A 27,914-nucleotide genomic window follows, 5' to 3' on the forward strand; every position below is an offset into this window, starting at 1 on the left:
AAAACCGAAGTAGGGTGAATACGCCGGCCGTTTATGTTTTAGTTAGAAATATTGACCAGAGGAAAGTGGTTTAACATTTCTGATTAAACTGTAATTAATTGCCTGGATTGGTTCTTAAATGTGGTCTCAGATTATTTAATAATAAAAGAGTAGATCAAAAAATTAAATCGAACGCGACAAAAAAGAAATGACCATGACAAGTGACCTACTTATTGGCATGTCGGATGAAACTTTCAATACCGGAAGAATAAAAGTTTTGAGCCTGTTATGTCATGTGTGTGATGACGCATGACAAATCATTGCTACACACGATCGAACAATCAATACGTTCATGTTAAACCGTGCACTAAAAAGAATGTTAAACAAAGTTTAGGAGAATCAACAAGTGCTTATGTGTGGTATAAGCTCTTGAGACACCGCTAGTGAAGTAAAGTATTGTAATTGATTAGAAATCCTCTTTGGTTTTAGACAGCACTAAGCTAAGCAGCAAATGGTCATGTTTTCAACCGAACTGATGGGGCTCACGCCTGGCCCGGAAACAGGTAATCTCAGATAAACATTTTGGTTGGGGAGGCCTACAGATTAGTTATTTCTGGCTCTTGAGAAATGGGTTATTACTAGGCCTATATTTAGATAACCGTGTTAATAATGTTGAAATGTGTGTAGTTGTTTGAATTTAATTTATTTTTTGTGTTAAATCATGGAGGTAAAATAATTTATTTTCTACCTCCATGGTTTAGTGAACATACAGGTACTTAAATGTTGTCCTCACTAAAAACATGGGTAAGCCTACTATATGTTTATTAGTACTGAATTAGTCTGAACTAAACAGTATACCTGTACTAGACTATACTACATATTTTAATTTATAATTTTTTTTCCTCTGGGCACTGCTCAAGCACGCCCCGGTTTTAGCCAGTGAGGTGAGCACTCACAGACGTTGTGCCACTGTGTGTATTTTTATTTTGATGTCTAGTCTGATTTGATTTAAATTTATTAGGAAAATCATCATAATAAATACATACAAAGTGATAACATATATTACTGACATTACAAATAATACATTTATAGTCATTATATTAAATTATTTACACAGTACTTCCTGCAGTACTATATTTTCAAGCTTTTTTTAAAATATATTATGCATACGCTAAAGTATGTAGATAAAATTCAAGTATTTTTAAGGGTCTACAGTAAATAATAATAATAATAATAATTTCACAATAATTAACAATGAACAGAGGATTGTTTGGGACCATGAATGATTGCCCCACAGACGATTATGCCTGAGTTGAGGTGATCTCAGTGACAATCGTTGCTTTGCGATCGCCTCACAAACACTGACATTTGAAACTGGCATATGAATTAACTACATTAAATGAGATAGAAAGGAGTGTTACTACATATTTCAGAATTTGACCTACTGTGTGGGTGCAATTGATCACAATGGAGCTACCCTTAAATAAAAGTACAATTGTATTGCATAAGTTGACTATAAAATGAATGGAAATAAAACATAATAAATGCCGTTTAAATATTTATTCAATATCTTATATCTATATTATCAGGATATACATAGGTATTGCTGTTAAAACCACATATTAAGGACATGAAAAATAAAACTGTGTGTTTTAAAACCATAAATTATTATTTATTAGTAATATTATACTGAAGTAAACCTTTTATAGTGTATTTTATCTATTTTTATATCTATTTTTTAGTATTATGAATTTGTTTCCTTTTGTTATTTAAATCGACCAGCAAAACATAATGAAAAATACCAGGCAGGGCAGAATGATACTGTAACTTTATAGGCAAAATAAAGCGCTGTTAAACTCAATTGTCCCAGCTACCTATCATTTGTTTGTTTTTTTTACTATAAGTTTGTTCAAAAAGTCTTTATGTCTCGTCTACATATTACCAATTTTATTTTTAGAATTGCAAGTAAAAATCAGTCTTAAGCTCTGTCTACACTATCAAATTTTTTTTGACAAAAAAAAATGTGTGATGTGTCCATATATGGACTTGATGATGTCAAATCACTACCATATTTGGGCACATCACACTTTTTAGTCAAACTAGTTTGATAGTGTAGACAGAGCTTTAGTATTGGTAGGCATTCAATCGACTTTGCACCCCTCGTGTAAATACGGGTAGTAGTACACCCCACATACACACAAAATATTCAATACTGCCCACACTTGCGTGATAGCTTTTTTTATGACTCATTTGTTAAATGGCAAAATTTCTTGTTCCTTCGAGTTAATTCTCAGTATAATTCTGTATCGTGGAACCCATAGTTTTTTTTAAACAGGTTTAACAACGTGTCATTTCTTTTCATTGTTTTATATGGTAAGTGTAAGGCTCTTTATGTTAATTCTTTATGTTTGGTTGTTTTATTATATCTTTGTGCTAAGTTAGGATTTGATTTAACTGCATTAATCATGACAAATTAAATCTGGTGTCTTGTTCAGTACCTCGTCGTTGGTGAATCATTTTGGCAGTGTATTTTGTAGTTTTTACATTATTCCAAATATGGTATTGTTGACAATCTTGGTTTCATTTCTGTATGAAGAATTAACCAAGTGTTGACAGCTAAAAGCAGTTCAGAACGTATTTCACAATAATCTGTTTTGTATTGAGTTTTTCTTTGAACTTCTGCTATTTATAATATGCTACGTTTTGTAAAAATTTATAAAGTATATCAAATCTGATTTTAACAGATATAATTGTGTTTTCTTTTGTAGTCTAGTTTTATTTCAATTTTAACTGTAACTGACTGTGAAAAGACCTTTATTTATTCGAACTTTGAGTTTCAGGTAGTGTGAATAAATCAATGAAATTGTCTGATTTGGGAACCATGACTTGTTGCATAATGTATGAATAGTTCAAAGTTCAAAGTGGAAGTAGTCCTATCTGATTATATATAATTTTTTTTTTTATTTCACAGGCATGACTTGCAACTGTTTAACCAAACATGAGTAGAACTGGAACTACTGTACCTCTAACAATAAATCCTTTACATAGAAAGATCAAACAAAGTAGTAAAAGCGGGAGTGAATTCTCGAAAGTGCGACGCTCGGCTAAAAGCATAAAGCCAGATATTTTTGCGCAACGTTGGTCACAAAATGATACTGAACTAAATGGTAGTTGTAGTAACAATGTAAGACAAGGTAGTAATGGGAATATTAAACGGTCAAATGGAGTAAGAGTGACGGATCAAAACTCAACGCAATGTAAATCAGACTTACTGCAAGTACCACGATATGAACGCCGATTGCCTAGTAAAAATGATGGATTACATTCTAGACATATAGGCCAAGAATTACCCAGAAGGCCAGAAACAAGATCTGTCATTGAAAAACAAAGCCCAAGATTAAGCAACAATTTACTGCATCCTCATTGGTCAGTTGCTGGTCTGCCTAGCGAATCATATAACGGCATGGAGCAAAAACCACGTCCTGTTAAAAGCCGACCTCAAGCACGAAATGTTGTCACAAAAGTTTTAAAAAAGGGTGCAACATCAGGCAAGGAAGAACAAAGCCGTAGTAACGGTAACGTACATATGCGACAAAATAACGGGAGTCTGTCTCCTGAGTCGGACAGGAATTCAGTATTTGACCGTGTGAAAGAATTTGAAGGCATCGATAAATGTCCAAATACTAATTCGAATCGTACTGTAAAAGACGAACAATCATATGGTGACCTAAACCCATGCGTCGTAAAAAATGAATCGCAAAATCTGCATCATACTTATGAAAATCAAGACGTTAAGGAAAAGGAAGAGAAGAGTCCTCGGATTAGACAAAAACCAATGATAAAACCTAAAACGAAACGAGTTCAGAATGTTTTTGAAAAGAAAAAGAAAAGTATGTCAACAGCAATAGTTCATACTTACGAGGAGGTGGCAGAGGATGAAATTGAGCACGACGAATCAAATGTTGGAAACATGCACAGGAATAAAAATGTTGACGCATCAAAACAATCTAGGAATATACGCGATGGTGCAAAATCTCCGACTGGTGGTAGGAAAGGGCATCGCGAAAGATCCATTGTTGTAGGTGATAAAAAAGATGGTAGACCAATTGGCAGCTCTGATTCGCCACGATATGAAGATGTTTACGAGGGTGATGATACCGAATTTGATAGAAAACCGAGTTTAAAATTTAGCGTGTACGATGAAGTATTTGAAGGAAACGTTGATGATAAGTTTCAAATCGTGTCGCCTGTTTCACCATCCCATAACTCAAAACCTTTGCCTCCACCAAAACCTAAAAGTAAACTTCCCCCTCCGTATTTTGTTCTGGAAAGAAACAGTGCTGACAGCGATACACTAAACTCCCCGGACAACCAGTCTAATGGAGATTTTCGACAATCTTTATTTCATTTTCAAGCGTACAAAACGCCATACGTTTTAGCAGACACAAATGGGATGATCGACCAGCCCGTGTCGCCGACTGGTGAGCGTTCAAGACGCAATCTGTACGACAAACCTCTGCTTTTATCACAGCGTTCAGCAAGTGCTGAGGATATTTTTGATCAACAGAAAACGACGATTCAGGACGGGAGTGGGTATTCCATACCAGGTAGTCATTTATGGAGGGCGCGTTCATTTACAGAACATGTAAGTACGATTATGATGTTAAAGGTAAATATTTGGGACATTTAAGAAAAAAAAACTTCATTTGATTATTCATTTAAGGGAACAGTTTATTTTTTAATTGAAATTGTTGAATATTTGAAAATGGCACACTTAAGAGTTTGAACCCATCTCATTGAGTATCACACTTATGCGTTTATGTGCCATTCTTTTAAAGCTCTGTCTACACTATCAAACTTTATGTGGCAACAAAATGTGATGTGCCCATATATAAACCTGATGATGTCATATCACTACCATGTTTGGGCATATCACCACCATATGTGGGCATATCATTTTTTTGTCGTCAAACTAGTTTGATAGAGTAGACAGAGCTTTACACTCTACAGTGTGTGCTGGGTGTCCACTGCTGGTCCTATTATGCAATTACTGTAGTATTTACCATCACTTCTGTTGCTATAGTCTTTAGTTTGAAAAGGCCATTTCAGCAAGAAACTTAGTTCTTTCTTCCCTTGGCAGAAGGCTTGCTATTGGCCAATACAGTATCTCCCAATTTATAGATGATTCTGTGGCTAGAACACAGCGAAATTTCCATCTTCAGGACAGAATAATCAGTATCTTCACATTTTAACAGGGCGAAGAGAAATCCCCCATTAAAGAAGAGGTAAGACTTATTCCATTAAAAGATGGAGACTCGGGCTTCACAGCGAAGAAAGGAAAAAAGGGCCGTTTACAGACAGTAAGTTTTATTGTTATATCTTAATACAAAAAAATATATATTATAGCAAATTAGATTAAATAGTGTATTTGTTTTTGTGCAATATTATTTTTTTTAATTGTTGTATTCTAGTGCATTTACTAATATTGTCTACTTTGTATTTTGATCATTTCAAATTTAAAAAGAATTGGGCAGATATGCCAAGTCTTTCACTCTCGCTCACCCATCAAGGCTTGTCGAACACCTCCATCCCAGCGACCAAGCCTTTAATGCATCGAACTTGCAAAGTTTGGGGAGTTAGTATTTTTATTATTATTTATTATCAGTGCATGGTTAAATTGCATTAACCTTGAATTTCAAGGCAAGGAATGGGAACTCATCTGGCTGTCAAAACGTCCCTCTACGATAACTTGTTAACCATGATTGTATATTATTAAGAATAAAACATTATATAGATTATAAATGATCAAAATTTTATTTTATGCTTGATTACATATAATTTTTTCAGCATATTGTTCAAATGATACTAACACTAAAGTTCCAAGTTTTCAATTTCCTTCCAAGTACTAATTACTGTAGGGTACGTTTTCTATTAATAGTCTAAAAGATTGACTATCCAGTAATTGCATTGCTTTTTATTACTACAGCCTAGGGATCTCATGAACCTCAAACTCCTTTTAATAAGGACATAGGGAGTGTTAAGGAGCTAGAAACTCTTTGCTAAGAACAGCTCTTAAGAACATTTCCTCTCAAATTATCATTTTCAAAAACACTTCAAAAATTGTTGCAAAGGTTTATTAACTCAATGTAGTCTGACTTGTGATATGTTTTAAAGGCTATGATTGGTTTCATGATTTGCCTAGGTCACTATGGGAAATAATATGTTGGTTCGTGTCGTTTTCATAGCTAAATTTATACAAAACTGCTTCAAAATAATTATTTAGAAAAACTTACAGTATAATATCAAAAATTATTATTCAACGTAAAAGCATATGAGCTGGGCAGTGGATTCAAGAAATACCTCAAATGGTTTTACATTTATGTTTCTTTTTGTATTCCTATCGCATTAGTGGTTCAATTGAATAGATTCTTTCAGTTCACACAAACCCAACCAACTACAATGCTATTCTGTTTACTAAACCATTTATATAATATAGTACTGATATACCTTGGAAAGTTCCACTGTACTTAATGTACTGCAAAAAAAATTAAACAATGTAAGGAGGAAATGATAGATAATTAGAATAATATAATATAATAAAAATAATTGATCAAAAGCAGTCATTAACTGGTCTTGTTTTGGACTTGAAAGATGGCAGCACATGGACAGGTTTGATTCTACTTGATTATCCTTTGATTATAGTTAGATCTAAGTATATATTGTTCTTTTCTTTTAATTTCGATTATTGGTCTAGATTTTAAAATATATATATATTTTCTTAGATATTAACTAAACTAAAAAGACATTCTGTATTATACTATTACTAGACTCACATTTCCTGGTTTGTTTGCAGAGCATAATCTGATATTTCAGAAAATGGGAATGTTAATCTTTCTACATTGGTGATTTTAGGCCTAAAATCCTAAATCTACAACAGGCTATTGATGAACTAAATGTTATTATAGATTTTAAAGTGAATGACTAGTAATGTATGACAACATTTGATACCAACTTGTTTAACCAAACCTTTTTCTAAAAGACCCTTTATATTACACTGTATACTAGTGCATTATTAAGAGTCAATGCTGTTGATGCCATTGCATAAATATAATAGAGTCTTTCACAGTTAAGTGATGCGTTGGTTCCTACGTCATTTTATTCTATCCTTTTACATAATACAGAATAAGAGTATATTGTCATGTAATGTAAAAAAATAGTGTAATCACAACCTCAAATTTAGGCACACATTTTAAACAAAAACAGAAATAGATTTTATTTTCTAAAAGTTGTTAGATAGGCAGATTAAAAAATTATTGATTTATTTACTTATTTAAATACAGGTACCATTAAATCAAGTTAGTATATTTTAAGCTTATGATTTTTCTTTTGGGAATAGCTTTTCAATTGGGTATTTCCTTTTTTCATACTTATATTACTGGTTTAAAAAAGGCATAATAATTAAAATTTCTTTAACTTCAATTTAAAGATAAAAGCATAAAAAATACAGCCAACTCTCATTAAATTGATGCAACTAGACTGACCCAGTTTTCTACATACAGTAGAACCTCTATTAAGGGTACACCTCCTGGACCCAACACAGTGTCCCTGTCATATGGGCTGCTACCTGAATAAGGAACCTTAAAACACATATTGTCCCTTGTTCGTTAAACAGTAAAGTGTCCCCTTAATAGAGGTGCTCTTATGTATTTCTTTGAATAGAAATAATCTCATCCTTTTCGTTTTCAGTTATTATTTTAGATAATAATTATGACACAAATTTGTTCTGTTGATCTTATTGATAGAGTTGGCTGTATTTTACTAAAATAAAAATCTAACATCTTTTTTTCTGAATTCTTCAATTTGCAGGATATTCACTATAGCAAGTATAATACACTGCCAAATGACTCTTACTCAAAAGTTTGTAGCTTGTGGTTTACCAGCTGACCACTTTACTTCCTGCATGCTCGCTTTAAATCTTAACAGAACTAGAATTCAATTACGAAGTACTAGCGTGACATACAAAAAACCATTTTGGATTTCCACCGCTATCTTTAAAATATTCCATTTCAGAATACAGTATGACCCCTATTAAGATCAGTGGCGTAGCGGCTATGAGCGTTCACTGGCTAAACCCAGAGGCCTGGGGGTTATGGGGGCCTCTGAGCAGTGCCCAGAGGAAAAACAGGCATTAAAATATGTCGAAAACAGCTTATAAAATGCCTGAAGCCTCCAGCCTAGGAGGGCCACTTAGGGTTCCTAAACCAAGGGCCTCAGGTCTCTACATTACGCCACTGATTAAGAGGACAATGTTTTGACCATACAAAGTGTCCCCTTAATAGGGTTGTCCTCTGGTTCTACCGTATTTAGTTTTTAATTAGTCGAGGCTAGCAAAATATTGGCTTGTAAAATTTACACCCATAGTTGCCAAGGGCTATTCGAAAGTATAAATAAATAAGACTTTTATTAATAAATAAATAAGCCAATAAGGGCTTTCCAAAAAGGGTAACGCAAATTTACATTGTGTGTCAGACTAGTACTAAAGTGTGAACTGATAATAACAATGCATATTTGCATAGAGACTTCACTATAATTTCTCTATGATATATGCCGTAGGTATACAGTATATACTGTATATATAATACTCATGGTAATAGCAATGCCTTTAATTATCTATATAGGTATAGAATATTATTATTACTACTACTATTATATTTATTTATTATTTAGTTTGTCACTTATAAACTGTCATATAGCAGTCCTATTTGTTTCACTATGACCTACTATTGTTGACACAATATCCAACATGTCCACTTTTATTGATACTATTCACAATAACCCCTAAATGACTAATGCTTTAGCTTTGCTATGAACCTTTGTACTAATATTGATTTAATAGTTTTAAAGAAAAACATGTTGAATCACAATACAAGGTCGTCAGTCTTGAGTGTTGGAATGACATTTTTTATTTTGATTTCCTTATCTATATTATTGATTTTAATTTTTGTGTTTTTTGTTATATTCTTTTTATCATCACATTCATCATCATCAACAACAAAAATCCAATGATTCTAATTTTTTAGTTATATAATATTAACTTGTATGTTTATTATTATAAGAAATACAGAATTTATGTTAAATACTTTATATCACATAGACTATAATATTAATGTATTAATTATATAATGTATTTAAAGACACTTTTAATTTATATATTATTCACTGTGCACAGATGTTTATATCATATATTTATAATGTACTGTAACAAAACATATAAGATTAAAAAAAATGATGACAACTTTGATTTGAACTTCTTCTGCGTATCAGGCAAACGCCCTACCATTTCAACCACTGAGGTTTTCAGAGATTTCTATCCAAGAATTTTATAATAATATAGAAACAAAAATTATGTGAGATTTTAACTTAGATTTGAACATTAGACTCTTTTGTATATCAGGCAAACACTCTACCATTAGACCACTTTTAAAAATCATTTTTCAAAGATTTCTTGGTGGTTATACCTTTTCTAGGAAATTCAACAAATGATTTATATACAAGTTTGCAGTCCATAAGTACTTTATTGATAGATTTATAAGTACCTGTACAAATTGACAAAGTCGTTTATTTCATAAGGTCATTTAATAATGAGTAAATACAAAAGTGAAAGTATAATTTTGTTTTAATTTCCTGACTGCTATTATTATAATGATACAGTACTTTCTTAAGCTCCGTATACACTATCAAACTAGTTTTTTTGTCACATAAAGTTTGATAGTGTAAACAGAGCTTTATTCATACCGTAGTAGTATAAATAGGAAAAAGAAGCAAAATTATTATTTATTCATTTTAAAAGATACATTTTTACAATTAAATTTTAATTGGATGCATATTTATTGCATCAAACCTCATCCCTCTTCCAAATTCTACCCTCTCTTCGATCCCCATCCTTCACCCAACATTTCAAAAGTTTTGTACAGTTGGAAAAATATGTAGAACTTTCTTTATTCTTTATTCTAGTACTTTAAAAAAAATTAATTCCCAGAAAGATGAGATTGAGAGTATATTAATAAAAACTTCTTCCTTATCTAATAAAAGTTGTAATTGTGTGGTCCATATCCATAAATACAGTCAACTCTCCCAATACCGAACACCTTTGGGCTGGCCTAATATGTCTGATTTGCCAGAAAGTCTGGTATCCGGAATGTGTTTTTAATTGTAAAAAAGAATTTGGGAATGTTTGGTATTGGGAAAGTTGACTGTATGCAAATTTAACTTTTACCCACAAATCAGTAATATAATAGAAATGTTATGAATGTTTTAATATATCTATTGAATACACTTAATTAATATAATAATTTTGATATTTTGTTAAATTATTTTTTAACACTATTTCTGCATGTCGTCAGATATTTGGTCACAAACTATTTAAAATGGAAAGTTACTTCCATCAATATGATGCACTAACTGTATAATGTTGATTATAATCTTTAGATACAAAGAAAAATTAACAATGCATTCCGTAGAAAAGAGAACAAGCCAGCAAGGGAGAGTACAGCGAGTGAAGACAGATCGTCGGTGGCGTCGGAGGACAGCGATGGCGAAATAAATGAAGCAGGTAAGCTTGTAGAATCATACTGCTGAATTTGTTGAAATTAACATAGTTTTCTGGAGATAGTTTAGTTATAAGAAAATGTAAAAGTATTACCATTTGTTTCTGGTAGAGTTTATTTTTAATCTATACAGATTTAGTTTCTCTCAACTTAACAGGGAAGTATCTTGGCTTCCACCATATATTTTGAGCGAGAAGTTTCCAACATGGAACATTAAGCACTGTTGTAAATTAGGCCCTACTTCACCAACTATTTTGGTCACAGCCAAGTCATGTTGAGGTCATAACAAAAGGTTGCATGCACTTTTCTATATTGGACCCACTTTAGTGTTATGGAAATCACACACATTTACTGTACACAAACGACCCTATGGTTAGCCTACTTCCAAATATTGAAGAGAAAATTTTCTACAATACGATAATATACTGACCCTGAAGATCATATCCCCCGGTTAGGTATAAACTTCAGAAAGATGGATTTAAGCTTGAGTTTAAAGATGTTATGCTTGAGGCGATATACACCCTGTATTAAAAAAAAAAAAAAGTAAATAACAAAAATAATATACGTATTTTCTCACAGGTTAAGTTCAAATTTTCTAGGCGCTCCTCTTCATTCTTCACACATGACCAATTATCTAATTTTAGACTTGACAAAATCATATTTAAATCCAAACAATACAAAATTAAGTTATAGTAGGTATTAGTGTGTTATTGTTTTTCTAATGTAAACAATGAATTGTTTCCGAAAAAATAGCCATAGAGATTCTTTTATGTAGCCAAAAAAGTTATTTTTTGATACCTTGTATTACTAACTGTGGTTGAAATCTCCATGGCAACTGTCAACGGTCACAGGAAGTCTGAGAGGAAGGGGAGAATCTAATTGTCCTAAGCTGTGTCGTAACGGTACAGCGTGGTATGTTTGAAACTGTTAAGAGGTTAATCAACCAACCGCCTGTTCGAAAAAAAACCTGAGAGGCCAAAGTCAAACAGCTTTAAATGATTAATTTAATTCATTAGGACAAAAAAAAACACCCTGTATATAAATTGCATTTCCTAGTTCTGTTGTTATTTCTCAGTATAGAGTTGGCAGCTTTTGATGATGATAAATTAATTTGGTGAACTGTTCGCCGACTTCTGTAAAGCTAGGCTATCATTTGTGATTTCTGTTTAAGCCTTTCGAGACAGCCTTGAAGCATCCTGTGTCAGGAAGCTTAGCGCCGTTTACTGGTCAGATTCTCTGCGCACTTGGCTTTCGCATCTCAGATCATTGATACTTTATTTCATTGTCATGGTTTTTTCAATAGGAAGTTTTTAAATGTTGTTTTCAAGTAAGTGAATATTAATTTTATGCCTTATAAGGACTTGTTTACTAAATATTGTTAGATAGTGTTGATAGGTGCTGATACCATGGATAAATAAAGTTTATTCAGGGAGATTTCAAAACAACAAAGTGCATGTACTGTTATGTATCATCCATACATTTGGTTTGTATTTCCAAGGTTGTTAGGTCAGTTCTTTTATACAAAATTATACTTTATACTTTATACATTTATACTTGTAATCAACTAATATTGTTTGTTCTAGTGTAGAGTTCTGTATCTTTTAGTGGAATTATTTAGAGTTTCAAAATAATAAAATCTGATCAACACCTTTTGTTACTATACCTGGATGAATGATAATATTCAGCGTTTCAAAATAGATTACTTTGGTTTAGTTTCTTATATTGGCAACGTTTGTTTATTTCGTATTCTATTTCCTTATATTTGTCAATTCTATTCACTTTACCATGATTTTATTGGAGTTGTGTAGCCGATATATCATTTCGACAGTCTACTCAGCTGTAAATTAGTACCTGGTTGAAATACCAGGAAGGAAAAGGTGGCATGGAAAGGAACTGGCCACCTCACCACATAATGCTAAGGCTAAGTAAAATGAGCTCCTAATAACAGCTCATTCCCTTATGGGACTTACCTTTACCATTATTTGTTATGTTTATTATAATATAGTATGCAATTTTGTATTATTTCATTTTCAAAGAACTTATAAATATACCTCAAAAGAGGAAGTATTTAGTGTTTAGTTGAAGGTGTGATTTTTGAAATGCATTCACCAACCAAGCTAATTAGAGTTTGTAAACATTATATCCTCATTCCAAGCATTTTGGATACAAAATACACATATAAGACAATTTTATTTCACCCTTCAACATCTTGTAAATTCATTTTTTCTAAAACTAGTATATATCAGAGTAAGCGAGAACGTTTGCGAAAAGGTGAAGTTGGTTTTTTTTTTTTTTTCAACTAGAGCAAATGAATCTCCCTTTTTGAAATCTGAAGTCGGTTTGTTGAATAAAGGATGTTTCATATTTTTGCTATGTTAACTTTCAATATGTTTGATTTAAAGTTTAAGAAATAGTTGATTGTGAAAGTAGAATTGAAACTACAGCACAAAACAAAATTTTTATTAGATTCTCACAATCTTCAATCAGAGTTGAAACAGTGCATTTTTGTAGACAAACACTAGTTGCATAAGGTATAATTCTTTAGGAAACAATTGAATTTATTAGATTATGGCGATGTATTCCGCTTTTCATGCTTTGTCACAAGAAATTTAAATTGATAAATAAAACTGAGGTCGTCTATGTTTTCTAATCACAAATATATGTTGGAGCAAAAGCAGTAAAATTGGTTCAAACTTATTGCTTGTTCCTGCTTAAATATCGAATACTGTATTTATTTGAATAAATGCCACTTTGCATAAACGCCTCCCGCAAATAAACGCCCCCGTAGAACATCGTTTTGAATAAACACCTCCTTGAATAAATGCCCAGGGCCTTTATTTATTTCCTCAAATAAATGCCCTGCCACATATATACAAAATATTGTATTACAAAACATTTCTTGTAATAGATTTCATTGTTTAACATAATCTACAATTTACCAAGCATTTTGAGGCAATTTTTACTGTATCGCTTATCGATATTAATTGTGTTGTATTTTTTCATATCTAGTGGATATATATTTGATTATACATGTTACCATGATATGACACCCACAAAAATAAATTCCTCCTTTGAATACTGTAAACCCCCCTAAATACCCTCCTGAACAATAAATGCAGCGGGCCGTTTATTCGTATAAATACAGTTAATATTATTAAAAATATAAAATGTGGCTCCCAATAAACTTAAAAGAAAAATATTATTGTAAAAGTTGCATAAAAAGCTGTGTGGAAATGAGGTCGTCTATATTACCTAGTCACAATGATAATATCGCTATGATTTTATAGCATATCCGTTGATGTTCATTGTAATGCTTGATAATTCCAAGCCCATTTGCGTACTAGGATCGTGATAGAGTTTATTTGTCTCATGGGAGAAAATGTATAATGGTCAGAGTTGTAGAAAGGAAATGAAAATAAGTAGATTGAGTACTGATTTTGTGCATAATCATATAACAAAGAATTTACATAATTCTTCATGCTTCAATGAACTCAATTTCGCAATATTCACACAATCCAATGAATTTTTATAAATAAATAAACCAGAAATAAGGCATTATTTCTTTCTTTATTTCTTAATAATATATAAGGTATATTCTTGCACCAGATATGTGATATGTGTTTATTTTTAAATCATTTATATTAGATAAAAAAAAAAAGTTAATATTCTTATTCAACTTTTTTTTATAGAACATAAAAAGAGGCTAACAGAAATAAGACGTAAACGAAGTCGTTCCCAGTATTGCAGGGTAGAACGTATCCGCCAGTACGCACGTTATGAAAAGTTATTTGATTATGTCGTAGTTGTGTCATTACGCAATAATCCAGAGAAACGATGCTTTGAGCCATATGAAGTGAGGAGATTCCCACAAGAGGTAAGAATGTTTACATGTATCAATTGCATTTATGTATTGTGTATCCAGTATGACTACAACATTGGGTATGAAAATAGTTACCATCCAATAAAATAATACATTTTAATCTTCACGTTGTTTTAAATGTTGTAATTTTATTGTTGGATGATTATGTTTTGCTTTGGAGACCCACTTGATAGTTTGATTTAGTTCGCTTTTGGGAATCCTGTCTCTCTCTATTGTTTGTTATTTTTTGTTATAATTATGTGAGACGAAATAAATGAAATGAAATGAAATGAAATACATATGTCATTAGAGAGTGAAATGGCATAAGAGATTCCTAATTATATTAGAGAACATTCTTTATTTAGTTTTAACACTTATGTCAGGCAACTTAAAATTTTTTTTTTCTCTTCAAACAAACCTTTTTATCTGTGAATAATGTATATATTTTTTTTATATTCAATTTTAATGAATGTTAATGTTCAATTTGATGCTACGCAATTTTTCAATTTTTTATATCTTTGTAAAATAAAAATAAAATAATGAAGGGATATAGGACTAGCGTGTGAAAGACATGTGTTTGACCTTTCTCTACCATATTTCATGTATAATTAGGCAAGATACTCTGCTCTCATTACCTGTCCTTTGGATGGGACATAAAGTCGTTGAACCTGTGTACATACATGCATGTTCCTGATAAAAGACTTTTAGAAAAGAGAATGTTCATACACATTTAACAAATTATTAAAATTCAAGTGTCATACTTTATATTTGTAGTAAATACAAATAGTTTTTTATTATATACATTTCAAAATATTTCATTCATTTTATGTCTTTCAATTTGTTTTTAAAGTACATTGAAAATGAAATCAGTAAAATAAATTTTTTTCTAGGAAAAAAATTTCGTTCGGTTGTGTTGATTAAATTTCCGAATGACATGTGTCAAAGACTGATAAAAATACTAAGTATATGCTCTTAATCTGACACAGCATGTTCATTGAAATTATGAGCTATTTTAAATAAACTGTGGTTTATTTAATTTATTAAATTTAAAGTTGTTTTGCAAATTCTGTAAAATCTTAAAGCTATTTATATTGTGGACAGCAATTTTACCTCCAATCACAAAAACATTGCTTGCTTCTATGGTATGTACATGGGATACAAAAAATAGATATTTTTGATCAAATGTCGAAATATTAATACCAAATACTACAATATATACTACTAAATACCAGTTGACTATCCCAATACTAGAATATCTGAAAAATCTTGAAAACTCAGAGGAGACCAGACCAGACTTTTCTTGTGGTCCATTTTATCATTAAAAATACATTGGGAAAACCAGAATATCTTGAAAATCAGACCAGTTCAGTTTAGTACAAGTAAGTCTTGTAGAGTTGTCTGTACTCTAAAATCATTGATTACATGATTCTTTTTATACTTATAGGTTGGTGGTCCAGATAAGTTACGAGCAATACCGCAATTCTGCTTTCCAGATGCATTTAAGTGGGCACCAGTTGAGCAATACCGTAGGTATGGCCTTACAATTTTTAGCTAAGCAGCTGCTCAACATGAAGGGACGTTATAGAGGAGATAAAAGTTGTTGTGTGTGTGTGTGTCATCCACACCTGTTCAGGCTGCAAAACACAGATTATTTCGCCCTTTTAATTAATAAACCACTGGTATAGCATATTTTTAAACCTTCTGACATATTAACTGTGCATCATCATTGCTGCGTAGCAGCTATTAAATTCTTGACAGCAATTTGACCTCCCATAACACGAACATTGGTTGTCAGATCCGAAAGGTCATGGTTTGTCTAAAAAAATTCACCTAAAACGACCTAGGCCAAGTTTACGGCTTTCACTCTCTGGAAGTGAAATCAATTATTGCAGGCGATGATTGCTGCTTAGTCCATAGGAGGTCGTTTGTTATCCTAATGAGAAGCGTTGCAACCCCCTCCCCCTCTATCTTAAAGTAGGCTAGATCCGCCGCTTAAAATATTTGCTTGAGCATATTTGTAGGCCTATGTCCACAGCACTTTACCATTTCTAATTTATTTATATAATTCAATAAACATTCTTTTCTTTTATGTTGTATTTAGTGAAACATTCTCGTTTGTTCTAACAAGTGAAGATGGATCCAGGTTGTATGGTTATTGCAGAAGACTTCTGGTGTGTAACAATACTTTCACTTTCGCATAAATCTTTTGTCTGCCGTTTCTTTGTTTTTATCAATTTTAGATACAAAGTCTGTTATTTCCCTAAATTTTCATATTACAATTAACAGATTTATCTACTTTAAAAGGTAGCTCCGGGTTTTGCTTAAAGGTTTTTACTTTAATTTGTTTTTATGTAATAGAAAATTCACCAAAATTTATTCTCATTTATGTACATTTTAGGAGAAAAAAGTATGTTTAATAAAAAGACTAATCAATTTTACATACAATAATATTTTTATTAGAAAAAGTTACTAAAGATTGAAATTAGTCGAAAATCGGTAAAATCACTTTTTAAAAGAGAGATTTATTTCATGACGTTTGTTCTGCTCCAAAGCTGTTAAAAAATAAGTGTGGTTATATTAACGCTATTTTGAAATAACCAGTAGCCACAAATCCTTGGTTTTTTAATATAAGTAATAATCTATTTATACCTGCATGATGTTTTGTCAAAGTTGCTAGTTACTACTTTATTAATAACTTCTTATCTATTGAGGAAATGCCTCAAATTAAGGCAGCCAATATATCAAAGTATAAAGCTCCGTCTACACTAACTAGTTTGACAAAAAACTGTGATGTGCCCAAATATGGTAGTGATATGCTTAAATATGGTAATGATATGACATCATCACGTCCATATATGGGCACAATAATAGTAATAGTGTAGTTTAATAGTGTAGACAGAGCTTAAAACTCAAATATTTAGGCTATTGAACACGTGTCAAGCATGCACGCTTATACCAGAGGAGTACCTCCTCTTTGTATGATGACTAATGAAACAAGCACATTGTGTCACTCTGTGCAGTACACTAACGATCGTGTCCTAGGAAACTGATCATGTTCACGCTTTCTTCTCTGAGTTTAGTAATTTCCTACGATAATTTACATCCAATAACCTAATGTAAATAATTGTTTAATTGTTACGGTTAATGGTTACTTTTGGTATATCTTATTTTTTATGCCAACAAATTTAGATTTACATATTTAGTTTCAACTCTGCTATGTTTGAACATTTTTAGGAAAATGCCCATGTTCGCACTTCTTCTCCGAGTAGTAATTTTCTACGATAATATAAATCCAATATATACCTAATGTAATTATTAATTGTTTAATAGTTACGGTTAATGGTTACTTTTGGTATATCTTATTTTTATGCCTACAAATTTAGATTTACATATTTTTTATGCCAACAAATTTAGCTTTTACATATTTTGTTTCAGCTCTGCTATGTTTGCCTATAATTATATTATAAACTATTTAAATTCAGTCTTTAAAGGAAGTCGTGTATAATAGGATAAAATTGAAATAATATTGACAATTTCCATATTCTGAAGTTTATAATTATTTTTTTTAAATATAAAATAAGTTTTAAATTTGTATGTGTAATGAATATTTTGAAATAATTGTAAAATGTAAATTTAAATCTTTAATAAATATTTTACCATAATTTATTTGAAAAATTAATCATTTGATTGACATATTTTTGTAATATTTTCAAAATGTATTATACAATGTTTTTTTTTTCCTTTTTGTTAAACTACAAAGAAAAAAACCATTTTCAAGTCTTTAGTTCCTACTTTTAATTTCTTGTGATAATCAACAAAACTCTTCTGAAATTCTGTTTTTATTTATAAAGACTATTATACCCAGTATATTCAATGTTTCTATTTTACTATCAAGATAAAAGGCATTAAATTAAGTGTTGTAGTTTCTGTTTCTTCCAAAAACCTTTTTTTTTTGCAGAATATAAATGATAAGAAGCATATATTTTCTTTATAGTGCATAATTTTATTTTTAAAGTAACAACATAATAACAACAAAATTGTCCTGTTTTCACAGCCACCGGGAGATGGACCTAGGCTGCCAGAGGTACATTGCATCATCAGCCCAATCGGATGCTTTCCACTGTATGAAAAATTATTAGACCTAATGGAGGACAGAAGGAAAATCACACCTGTACACGTTGACGTCCTATTAAAAGCAGCAATTGCGAGGAAGTTTCCGTCACCGGTAAATCCATTTTCGTAAATTCTTAAATGATTACAGATAAAGGTCAAATTACGTCTAAAAAAATAATGTTTATAGATATGGTGGAAGTTGACCGGTTACTAAATGACGTAAATTGAGACGTGATATTCAGCCATAATTTGTACAGTCACTTTTTCAATTAGGAAATATTTTATTTAGCAACTTTTTTATTTATAGATAACTAAAAACTAATAGAAAATGTGTATAATACGCTCATTCGTATGTTTTTTATAACATTCTCTTAATTTTCCTTTTTAATCGAGTTGTGTACCGAGATTCAGCAATTAAAAACAATTATTGTAAACGGAGATAGCCCTCAGCAATGCATGCTCGTATTATTGGGTATTATTATTTTACGGGTATGTTTCAGCGTCAACTACCACAGACAGTGTGTACCACATTTGAAAAACACCCAATCATCAATATCATTGAGTAAAAATTCAAAAACTTAGGCACCATTTACCAAAATTTACCCTTACGTAAATTATATATAGATTATGAAATTGAAAAGATTAAGAGAGTTTAAAGACTATACTATGTATTATATTATTAAGTTATTTCAGTTGAAATACATTACATCATTATTTGTTTTCAGTCGAAATGCTAAAAGCAATATATAAAGACATTTGTAACTTTATAATGCGTATCACATGCACATGCTATATTCATAATAACCGGAAGTTTGACAATTTACCAGAAACCTTTAGGGCAGTGTGCGTGCAAATCTGGTTAAATTAATATAATTTGTTTTAACTTTAATTGAATTATAAGTACAAGTAGTCGAGTATTAAAAACAGATGAGTTTAAACAGTGACTACATTTAGCATACAGTACATACATCTGCTTGGAAAGAAAGTACCCAGTTTAATTCTCTTGGTAGATGGGACTTATCGATAGGACAAAATTTGGACAGTATGTTTTGTGCAGGTGTATTTAATTGGTGACATTGTTTACCAGGATGACATTATTTACCAGGGTCGCATTGTTTACCACACAGTGACATTGTTCACCAATAGGATGTACAGCCAATACACTTACGTCCTTCCCCTTCCTATGATTGTCCCCTACCCTAAATTAATAGCCTCTATATGTCCCTGTTGACTACCAATTTCTTTTATTTGAAGTTTGAATACACCCATTGGGACACCCCTATAAGGCGACACAAGGGGCAATATATGTTTTAACACTATGGCCAACTTCTATTCAGTTGACATACTAAAGGAACACATAATTATGGTAACTTATTATTTGCAGGGTATGGCAGTTGAACTAAGAGTTCCAACATATACAGGTACAGAAGAACACAGTCTAAGACGCCCTCTAGACTCCAGGCTAGAGCAGGTACAGTAATATAAATGCTTTGTTGAAAATATTTCTTCTGAAAAGCTGTCTAAAAAGAACATTTATTCATAGAATTTGATTGGCTAATTTAACATGATAGGTGTGTCTATATGTTTCTTTGGATGGCAAGTTCAATTCAATCATTATTTTACACAGTACGTTAAAAATTAAAAGCGAGTCAAGGTCACATTTCATAAATTTTGAGACACGACTATACCAAGTTGTCTGTTTCCCGAGGCAAGATGCTTTTTTAACTCGGCTTTCGCATACGCTGTCAGGCTTCCGGCATTCATGCAAATAATGCATGTAAAGAATCTCTTTCAAAAAAAGTAACCATTTCCTAGTTCTAAGAATCAGCAGATATATCAATAATTTGTATTTTTCTGTTGGATCATATATAAATCCAAAAACGAAATGTCAACTCTGTGGATGAAAATGTCTCTGTACAATTTGATGAAATAAGCCAAAAGATAAAGAAAAACAGACACAGACTTTATATTGACACACCTTTAAAGTGTATCGTTGCCATTTGATTGGTTGGTTTATGTATCACGTGCCATGCATTATTTGGACCCATCTCACGATTTTGTGTACGTATACACTACTTTGTAAAAATGTGTGCTTGTGAGGTTTGAAAATCAATCTGTAATGTGGGCCATCTGTAACGGCTGATAGGCCTTAGACATTCACAGTAGCTAACTGTAAAACCTCGAAAAGAAGCCCATTTTTTAGGACTCTTAAGTGAGCTTCTTTTCAAGATTACTTTTGTAAACTGAAGAGAGGGGGCTACTTTTCGAAATGAATGCTGTAAATTTTTTGAACTTCTACTACAATAATATTATTTTTGAGACATTCTGTCCATTCAACATTAATTATTAATTGAAATATATTGAATATCTTTTCAGGTTGATTTTGATTTCCTCAGTTCAAATCTTGACAACCACATGTTCATACAGTTGTTTGCATCCCTCCTCATGGAACGCAGAATTATTATGTGTTCTAACAATCTTGAGTATGTACAAGTTTTGATTACTTCATCTTATGCTTATTTATTGATTAGGTTTTATAAATTAATATATTCATAGAAAAATTAAATATTTTATTTATTATTCATACTGTTACATAATTTACTGGATATTTGTGTATGTGTATTAATGATATTATAAAAAATAATACCTTTTTTAATTTATTCACTAATCTTTATTTCATACGCATCCAACAGTGAGAATTATTTTATCATGCTTATAAAATAAAGCCTCGATCTTACTGGGCTTAATTTGGTCAAATTAACTGATTCACCAGCTAAATTGACCAGAAAAAGTCCAAGCACTGGCTACAATTCCCTCCAGTCCAATGGTTACTTTTACAGACTACTACCTGCCCAGTAGAACTTGCCATGGTCTCTGTAAAAGTACCCAGCACGCTAAAAAATCCAATCTGAATGCGCGTCTTAGGTAAACACATGACTTTAAGTTTTTAACATCATGGTTAAATTTTGGTAAAACCATGGTAAAACTTACTGAGTGAAATTAAATAAGTGTGACCAATGGTCAAATTTACCTTGGTTGAGTTGTGAGTTACAACCCTGGCACTTGGTAGTGGAAGGCAAGCATGTTAACCACCAAGCTACAGCTCCACTACAACTAATAATTTATTTTTATAATAATAATTATACAGACATTAATTTATTGTTTATTTTTTCAGCACCAATACTGGTTCTCATTGCTACTGATGTACTGTATTCCCTTTAGATGTGAACATTTTTTGCTTTTTTTTTCAGAATTCTTTCCCAGTGTTCACAAGCAGCGGCAGCCTTACTTTATCCATTCTCATGGCAACATGTGTACATCCCAATCCTTCCAGAGAAACTGATTGATATGGTGTGTTCTCCGACGCCTTACATTGTAGGAATGCTTTCCATTGGTATTCCGAAACTTGATGAACTTCCTTTAGATGAGGTAAGGATGTAGAACCAAACCTTCTTTGCTGTGTGTGTGTGTGTGTGTGTAGATTGATTCCTGACCACTATAAATTCTTAAATTAGTTAACACTTGAATACAATTCTAAACACTAAACACTACATAACACTAGCATACAAAACCTGAACACTATAAGTACAATACCTAAACACTATGAATACAATACCTAAACACTATGAATACAATACATAAACACTATGAATACAATACCTAAACACTATGAATACATACCTAAACACTACGAATACATACTTAAACACTACGAATACAATACCTAAACACTATGAATACAATGCCTAAACACTATGAATACAATACTTAAACACTATGAATACAATACCTAAACACTATGAATACAATACCTAAACACTATGAATACATTACCTAAACACTATGAATATAATACCTGTTTAATAATAATTGTAATTGTTTCTTTGTTCACATAGGCTCTTGTCATTGACTTGGATGCGAGGGATTTCCATTACGTTGTTGGTGATGAATCAAGTATTATTCCAAAGAAACTTTACCAAGCCTTACTTCGTGCCTTGACGATTGTCAAATCGTCTACATGTAGTCAGGAAAATCTGGACTCATTTGATGCACTCGAGGGTAATTATTTTACTCCTTGCCATTTATAGTATTTTATTCGTTTTTATGAATTTTAACTAATTGTACTGTATAATTTTAATGATGTAAGCTGGGACTGCACGCTCGAAAGCTTTATTGACTCTTCAGACGTTTTTGTCGAACAAATAAATGAAATGATTATTTGTTGGAGGTTATAATTATGGATAATTTTTGTCCATTTTGGATGATGTGTGCAGAATATTTTTTTTTCCAGTATCTTGGAAATAACTAAAATGATAATAATATTTGATTTAAACTTATGCAAAAGCACATTTATGCTAGTCTGTAAATTAACCTATACTGCCTGTTTTTAGTTTAATGATTTTCTCTTTTTTTTTGTCTTTTTGATCAAAATGCTTTATAACCTTGCCTACTTGTTGTTAAAGCTGTGCTTTGCGAGGTGTCTCTCATTTTCATTTTTTTAAATTGAAAAAGTAATACATTTATTGTTGGTTATCTATTTAATCGATTTGATTTCAGATCCAGAGACTGTGAACGCAGCAATTTCAGAAGTATTCATTCGGTTCTTTGTTGAAACATGTGGACATTACTTAAACTACATGGTACACAAGCCAGACGGATCGTACAAGTTTGACCGCGAAGGATTCTTAAAAGCAATGCCCTCTAAAAGTATTCGCAAGTTCCTTGAGGTGTTCACTGAATCTCAAATGTTCTCGCTGTTTATCCAAGAGAAAGAGATGAGTGATGAGGGTCTTCCTCAAGGTAACCTTTGACATATTAATTTGATCTTTAAACCGTTTTTTTAATGCCTGGCTATCTACTACAGTTGGGGAGTACATGTTTAGTATATTGCACCGTTTGAGTTTTGAGCCAGGAGTACACAAGCAGTGGCGTAATGCATGGGAAAAAGGCCCCTGGTTTAGCACTCTTAAGGGTCCTTCAATACTGGGTGGTTGCATTGGGACTGCTCATGCTCTGGGGCCCCTTAAACTCTAGAGCCCCTGAGTTTAGCAAGTGAGCGCTCATAGCCATTACGCCACTGTACACAAGATTTTTAATATATTTGACATACTATTCATGTATCAAACAAATGATTTCAGTTTTTAATATAAAAGTAGTAATCACGCCAAAAGTTTACCATTTCTGTTTACAAGATCAATTTCCATCCATTTTGTCTCAGTTATTTCATAATTCAGTTTAGCTTTAATATCTCTACCTCCGGTATTTCTTGCATAATCAATGCTAGCATGTTCTGCCGATGAAAGCTTCAATTTCTTTACACAGGATTTTAATATTATATTTAACATACTATTGATTGATATTTTAAACAAATGTTTTCAGTTTTTATTACCAAAGTAGCAATCTTGACAAAACAGTTTCAGTTTAGTTTACATATATCAAATTGCTATTCATTTAGTCTAATTTTAGCGTGTATTTTCTTAAAACATAGCCCATTTTTCACCAACTAAACCTTTCTCTACACAGGATTTTTAATATATCTGACATACCATTGATTGATGTTCCAAGCAAATGTTTTCATGGCGGTAGTAATCATGCCAAAACACTTATTTTAATTTAACATTTCTGTTTCGTTTACATTATCAATTGCTATCCTCATTATTTCGTAATTATCTTTACCTGGCATTTCTTAGAACATACAGTAGCTCATTTTTCAACTATGAATGCACTTTTTTTGGCTGTTTAAAGTTTAAGTTAGTTTATTCACCAGTTAAATATATTGGATGTTTTCCAAAAAGCTGAACTTTTCCTTACAATTACTGCTGTAATCTTGCTGTACAAAGACTACATACATTGTATATTGGACAATTAGATTTCAATATCTTTTCAAAGGTTATCAAGTTAAAGTAGGGTTTGTTATGGCCCTAGAATAATGACTGTCATTTTCTTTGAAATCACGTTTCCTGCTCATTCAATGGTTGAATGAGCAGGATTGTCCGCTGAAATGTGCAATATTTGTATATTACAGGCGATTGGTGGCAGCCTTATTGCATTTGATAAGCTTTAGGCTTTGATTTGATTCAAATTCACCATATCTCATTTCATTCCTGTTGTTGATCGGATGTGTAATAATTGAGCCTTGTTGTTTTTTATTTATTTTTTTTTATATTATGTCTTTAGCGACATGTGAAAAAGGACTACCAATAGTAAATTAATCACTGTCATATCAGATAGGTGGTATCCCCCTGATACAGGAGCTATTTCGTGAACCAGTTCACTGGGGTAACCCCTACTCGTCTCGAATGATGAACTGGGTTATAACTGTGCACACTGGACCTACAGTTTATATTCCTTATCCGAGAAGACTTGTTTCACCACCAGAGCTAGGAGCGAGTCGGTCTCGAACCCATGCCGATATCATTGCTCTTTAGGTACCGTAAACCGCAACCCTGCCTTAACCGCTCGACCATTCGACTTGTTTATTTTCCCAAAAATGCTGTGATAATCATCAACTATCCAAAACAATCTGTGAATTTTTATTTGTTGTCAGGTCTGTTTGAAAAAAACATACGAGAATATGAAGCAGAATCTAAAAACCATGCAAGGTTTGGAAATAAAGTGAAAAACTTTGGAAAGTTTATCAAAGATTCAGGTAAGCAATGCAACTTCTGTAGAACCCATGAGGACACCGTGTAGGGCCAATAAATTGGACTCTTAAGGGTTGTCACTGAAATGGGGTTGGCTGTAGTGTTAAAACATATTTCCTTCATTTGTTTCACAGGAAAGTGTCCCTTTAATAAGAGTGTCCACTAGAAAGGGATGTTCTAAAGCTGAGGTTGTAGAGCATATTCAATTCAGTTCAACCCTCTTGGGGTAGGGGGTGTCCGGGGATCTCTGGTCCATAGAAAATACTTGTTTATATATAATATTGTTTGATAGGATAATATTAAAGTGGGTTCTATTTACTTTGTCTGGTTGTAGTATATTCCTAATAAATGTATAGTATTGTATAACGGTTTTGTTTTAAAAGGGAGAGTTAAATTTAAATGGGAAAAAAGATTTCCTATTTCCATTTAATAAGTTATTGTTGTGTTGATGGCAATAGAATTGAATGAAAAAATAAAATGTTGCATTATTTGTTTATCTTGTAGGTCAAAGATGGAATGGAATGAAGATTGGATTAGCTGCTAGTCTTAAAGACAGAGTGTAAAACATTTGTCGTTCCGATACTAGTTAGAGTTTGACGCTTGCAAAGATAGAGTTTAAAGCATTTGATATGGTTCCGGTATTTGCTAGAGTTGCACGCTTTCAAAGGCAGAGTGTAAATCATTTGATGTGGTTTCGGTATTTGCTAGAGTTGGCACTTGCAAAGACAAGAGTGTAAATCATTTGATGTGGTTCAGTTATTTGCTAGAGTTGCACGCTTTCAAAGACAGAGTGTAAAGCATTTGTTCTGGTTCCGGTATTTGCTACAGTTGGACGCTTGCAAAGACAGAGTGAAGCATACAGAAATGTACAAAAGTACTTTTATAGACGTTAATTTTCACAAGATGAATTATTGGATATTTTGTGCATTATATAAACCTGTTTCTGTGTTTAGTGATCCACCGCATATCTAGAAAAATTCTTAAAGTCTTGGTATTTTTGTTTATTAACTCAGGTATTACAAAATATTAATATTTTATTTTCATGATAATGCAAAGGATGTGTATATTGTTTGGTTTTTGTTTAAAATAATTAATTTTGTTAAATAAAAAATGTAAAATATGTATTATTGTACATCAAGGCATGTTTATACAAATCATATATTACATAAGGTCTGTTTCTGCTGCATATCGCCGAATAAACCCTTTATTTCAAAATAGATTTAAAATATAATTTTAATATCGACTGCATTTCTACTCAATTTTTGCTCCTAAATAACCATTTAAATCAGTGGGTGGTTGTTGAGGGAAGTCGTTAACAATGCAATGGGCACTGGCGGTAAATTCAAACGTTACTGCAGTGAAGTTGACTCGAGGTCAGCGGCTGTCAATAAGAAACATACATTTTGTAATTCCATGTTAGTCTGTTACACAATGTTAAAATGTATAGAGCCTGAGAATATTGTTTTCTGTGTTGATTTTTATGTATTCATTTCCCAAAATGTGGTAGGACTGTAACGATATATTGTCCCCCTTAACAAATAAGTTTTATAACATATTTTTTTTAATAGGCCATTTTAATGTCACAATAATTATTCACTTTCACCAAAAATTGGGTCGAAAACAATTATTTACCCAATAAACTGTAATTTAAAGGAAAAAAATAACCCAATGTCTATAAACAACAGGATTCTGGTTCAATTGATTCCGTCTTCTTTATAAGCAAAATTATTTTTTGTGGGGAGGGGGTTCGGGGACTGAGAAATTGCAACTACAAAATAGCCTATTCCAAGTTTTATTTTATTTATTCATCAGTTTTAGGGGACAATAAATCTTTAAAAGGTTGCTTGTAAAGTAGAATATATTGATTCAGAAATTTAAAAACTGATAAAGATAGAGTTAGAAAGATAAAACGCATTTTGCTACTATGCTTGCTATTTCAGTTTAGACGTTTTGCAGTGTAACTGATATTTGTATGGTTTTTTAAAAGAATTGCATGTTTTGCTATTATACTAAAGGTAGTTCTACCTTGCATGAATGAATACATACCGTCGTAATTTGTTGTTCCGATTTTTGGAATATGAAAAAATTTTATTATAATATATAAAGCATCTGAGATGTTGTAAAGTAAATTCGTTTTATACAATAATATGTATATGAATATGTAAATAGCCTTCAAAAAGTAACTTTTGGAAAGAATTGTATTAAAAGAAAGAAGAGATAATAAAGTGAAACGTGATTACAAATCAAATATTAATATTGTATAATAATTTAGTTTTAGTTATTTTTGCTATTCATTTATAATATGATTTCAGCCTTTCTTATGATGCCATAATCCATGTAGGCCTATTATAGATTTTTTAGATTAAATTAAGCGATTATATTTCCCATTGCATTACTGTCATCTTCTAGTGCCATAACCAATTATGTCTAAACAAGGCCATATACATGGCTGCAGTCGCGTGCTCAAGTTAGTGTTTACCATTCGACTGACCGACATAGTGAGCTGTATACAAGAGTCGAAAATTTGCCATTTTTTCAAAACATCATTCCTTTTTTTTTAATTGCCAAAATATGCGATACAATATGCATTGAGGTAACTACTGTACTGTACTATAGTACAGGGATTTTTTTCGAAAAATGACCAAATTTTGACCTTTTTATTTTTCGACATAACTAGTTACTATGGCTCTATAAGATGATGATAACACAATA

General features: G+C 31.8%; 1 protein-coding gene across 4 annotated transcripts; it reads left to right on the forward strand.

Moving 5' to 3' along the window:
- Positions 1-319: 319 nt before the first annotated feature.
- Positions 320-27,439, forward strand: LOC144847537 (uncharacterized). 4 transcript variants are annotated; one of them, XM_078703944.1, is made up of 17 exons: positions 320-542; positions 2,951-4,624; positions 5,235-5,339; positions 5,504-5,614; positions 7,846-7,896; positions 10,468-10,591; positions 14,276-14,460; positions 15,890-15,975; positions 16,547-16,616; positions 18,500-18,670; positions 19,943-20,029; positions 20,935-21,041; positions 21,810-21,987; positions 22,455-22,617; positions 23,116-23,358; positions 25,106-25,207; positions 25,707-27,439. In XM_078703944.1, exons 2-17 carry the CDS (start codon positions 2,978-2,980, stop codon positions 25,763-25,765), a joined length of 3,489 nt encoding a protein of 1,162 aa, XP_078560070.1. In that variant the 5' UTR covers positions 320-542; positions 2,951-2,977; the 3' UTR covers positions 25,766-27,439. The 4 variants fall into 4 exon arrangements, with proteins under 4 accessions (XP_078560070.1, XP_078560071.1, XP_078560072.1 ...); XM_078703945.1 differs by lacking the exon at positions 7,846-7,896; XM_078703946.1 differs by lacking the exon at positions 5,504-5,614.
- The last annotated feature ends 475 nt before the right edge of the window (positions 27,440-27,914 follow it).

The sequence above is a fragment of the Antedon bifida genome, chromosome 7 (genome assembly GCF_963402885.1).
Source record: "Antedon bifida chromosome 7, ecAntBifi1.1, whole genome shotgun sequence".
Lineage (NCBI taxonomy): Eukaryota > Metazoa > Echinodermata > Crinoidea > Comatulida > Antedonidae > Antedon > Antedon bifida.

Excerpts from the sequence above, each read along its gene's own strand:
- LOC144847537 (XM_078703944.1), top strand. The coding sequence starts at position 2,978 with ATGAGTAGAACTGGAACTACTGTACCTCTAACAATAAATCCTTTACAT. Across the intron at positions 4,625-5,234 it reads CGCGTTCATTTACAGAACAT|GGCGAAGAGAAATCCCCCAT; the intron begins GTAAGTACGATT and ends ACATTTTAACAG. Across the intron at positions 15,976-16,546 it reads CCAGTTGAGCAATACCGTAG|TGAAACATTCTCGTTTGTTC; the intron begins GTATGGCCTTAC and ends TGTTGTATTTAG.